The sequence below is a fragment of the Myotis lucifugus genome, unplaced genomic scaffold (genome assembly GCF_000147115.1).
Source record: "Myotis lucifugus unplaced genomic scaffold, Myoluc2.0 scaffold_2539, whole genome shotgun sequence".
NCBI classification, from domain to species: Eukaryota; Metazoa; Chordata; class Mammalia; order Chiroptera; family Vespertilionidae; genus Myotis; species Myotis lucifugus.
Window position 1 is genome coordinate 1 of NW_005873587.1, and position 3160 is coordinate 3160.

The 3160-nt window shown below is 36.5% G+C and overlaps 1 protein-coding gene across 1 annotated transcript; it reads left to right on the forward strand.

Moving 5' to 3' along the window:
* Positions 1 to 3: 3 nt before the first annotated feature.
* On the forward strand, positions 4 to 2823 carry LOC102436045 (A disintegrin and metalloproteinase with thrombospondin motifs 3-like; the record flags this gene model as incomplete). The annotated part of the gene is made up of 2 exons (XM_023749041.1): positions 4 to 402; positions 2809 to 2823. Coding segments are annotated over 2 exons (414 nt in total), but the record flags the coding sequence as incomplete, so codon positions are not given.
* Positions 2824 to 3160: the final 337 nt, after the last annotated feature.

Here is a 3160-nt window from a genome sequence, read left to right on the forward strand (position 1 = left end):
CCAATAAAGAGACACAAAGAGTATGAGCTGGTGACTCCAGTCAGCACAAATCTAGAAGGACACTATCTCTCTCATATTCTTTCTGCAAATCACAAAAAGAGGTCAACAAGGGACGTGTCTCCCAACTCTGAGCAATTGTTCTTTAATATCACGGCATTTGGAAGAGATTTTCATCTGCGACTAAAACCCAACACTCAGCTCATAGCTCCTGGGGCTGTTGTGGAATGGCAAGAAACATCTCCGGCGCCTGGGAATATAACCGACCCTGTTAATGATCGTCAACCAGGAAGTGCTTCCGAAAGAATCTGGAAAACGGAGCCTTTGCAGACCAACTGTGCTTACGTTGGTGACATCATGGACATTCCGGGAACCTCTGTTGCCATTAACAACTGTGATGGTCTGGTAAGACTCATTCCCTCGTGTGTGTGTATGTTTGTAGGTGTTTGGGAGTGTACCATGGCTCCAGCATGGTTTGGAAGGTAGAGGTGGAAAGGAAGCCTCATTATAATACTTTAAATTCAGGAGGAAGCAGTAGAACACATTTTACTGTCAAAGATGTGTGCTTTGGCTCAATTTTGACATGAAGACATTATTCCAAGAAACAAAAGACAGCTATTTTAATATTTTTTGCTTATGTCTTCACTTGTGTTACATTGGGGAATTTTATTTCCTTATTTCTTTCAAAGCATTCTGAAAACTTTCTAAAGAAACATAGATTCCTCCAAAATGATAGTATTACACTTCTTATGTGGAAACTTTGGATATTTTCTTAAAGAAAGTATTTTGAAAGCATTTTTTCACTTCCCCACAGAATGCTAAAATGGGAAATGAGCAGATCTTAATGTCACAATTTGTTCAAATAGCATTTTATGAACACAAGATGTAGTTGTTTCTGTATGGTAGCTTTGATTCATTTTTTTCCTTTATCTTGAAGTAAAATACCCATATATTGCTCTTTAGTTTTATGGTTGAATCCAATAGTAACTGACCCTTCTTTGTACACTCTGCAGATGTGAAATATTTTTACTTGTGTTGTATCCCCAGTTGTTATTTGAAAAGAGTGTCAATGTTTATGCCTTTTCTATCCACAGTTGACTCCAAGTCTTTGTTTAAAAAAGAGCAACCATTTTTCCTTTCTATGGTTGCCAGGCTGCTGTTTCTTGGGAGTTCAGAGCTATTCCCTTTGTTTTGCCACTGCTTCTAAGAGTTCTCAAAATATTCCTTACATTCCTGCTTATAATTATTCTACCTTGGTCCTCCACCAGTACCATGAATACTGTGCAATATCCTCTCTATGCCAAAGATACACCCAAAGGATTTAGGATACCATGTTTTATCAAATTTTGGTGAGTTCATTGTTTTAGGCTTTAGTTTTCAGTCTTATACTACCTCAGGATGTTCTGTAGAATTTTAAAAGCATGCAAGAACTGAATAGAATATGTGTGGCAGGTCTGACTCTACAAGTTGGATCCCATTAGTTTAGGATCCATACCCTTGTATTTGGGGTTGGACCATGTTCTGGGGTTTAAAGACATGAGGAATCTTTCAAATTCTTCTTATTCTTCATGAAGGCTGAATAGACCTGAATTAGCTAAGTCATTGAAGTTTAAAGTACTCACAGAGAGAGCTTGAATTAGTACTGCTAAGCTGTAAAATGGAAATAAGTTTTATAAAAGGTATTTTATAATAGTTATAACTAAATTATATTGAGTATAAAATTTAATTCAGCATTTAAAATTTTTTTATCTAATTTATTTTATTGATTTAGTTAGTTATTTTGTTTTTTATTTATTGTTGATAGTATTACAGTTGTCCCCCACTAACCTCCACTTTGCCCCCCTACACCAAGCCCCCACCCCTCCCCAGGCCTTCCCCACACTATTGTCTGTGTCCATGGGCTATGCATATGTGCATATATGTTCTTTGGTTAATCTCTAATCCCATCCCCTCCTGCTCCCAGCCCTCTGAGATCTCTCAGTCTTTTCCATGCATCCATGCCTCTGGACCTATTTTGTTTGTCAGTTTATTTTGTTCATTAGATTCCACATATAAGTGAGATCATGTGATATTTGTTTTTCTCTAACTGGCTTATTTCCCTTAGCATAAAACACTCTTTTTTTTTTTTTTTTTACAGCCACACAGTATTCCATGGTGTAAATATACCACAGCTTTTTTATCTACTCATTTATTGATAGGCACTTGGGCTGTTTCTAGATCTTAGCTATTGTAAATAATGCTCTATGAACATAGGGGTAAATGTATTCTTTCTAATTGGTGTTTTGAGATTTTTAGGGTATATTCCCAGAAGAGGGAATGCTGGATCATAAGGCATTTCCATTTTAATTTTTTGAAGAAACTCCATATTGTCCACAGTGACTGCACCAGTCTGCATTCTCAACAGCAGTGTACTAGAGTTCCCTTTTCTCCACATCCTTATCAGCACTTGTTGTTTGTTGATTTATTGATGGCAGCCATTCTGGCAGGTGTGAGGTGACACTTCCATGTAACTTTAATTTGCATCTCTCTGATGATTAGTGATGTTGAACATTTTTTCATATGTCTGTTGGCCATCTGTCTGTCTTCTTTGGTCATTTTTAAATTTGATTGTTTGTCTTCCTGGTGTTGAGTTGTATGACTTCTTTGTATATTTTGGAAATTAATTCCTTATCTGATATACCATTGGTGAATGTGTTCTCCCATCCAGTGGGTTCCCTTTTCATTTTGTTGGTGGCTTTTTTGTTGTGCAGATGCTTTTTAGTTTGATGTAGTCCCATTTTTTTTTTCTTTTCTTTGTTTTTCTTTCCCTAGGAGATGTATCGGTGAAAATATTGTTATGTGACATGTTTCGAGACTTTTATAGTTTTATGACTTACATTTAAGTCTTTTTTTTCCATTTTGAGTTTATTCTTGTGTATGGTGTAAGGTTGTGGTCTAGTTTCTTTTTTTTGCATGTACCTGTCCAATTTTCCCAGTACCATTTATTGATGAGACTATCGTACTCTATTGTATGCTCTTGCCTCCTTTGTCAAATAGTAATTGACCATATTGGCATGGGTCGATTTCTGGGTTCTCTGTTCTGTTCCATTGGTCTATATGCCTATTCTTCTGTCAGTACCAGGCTATTTTGATTTAAATGGCTTTATAGTATAGTTTGATAGCC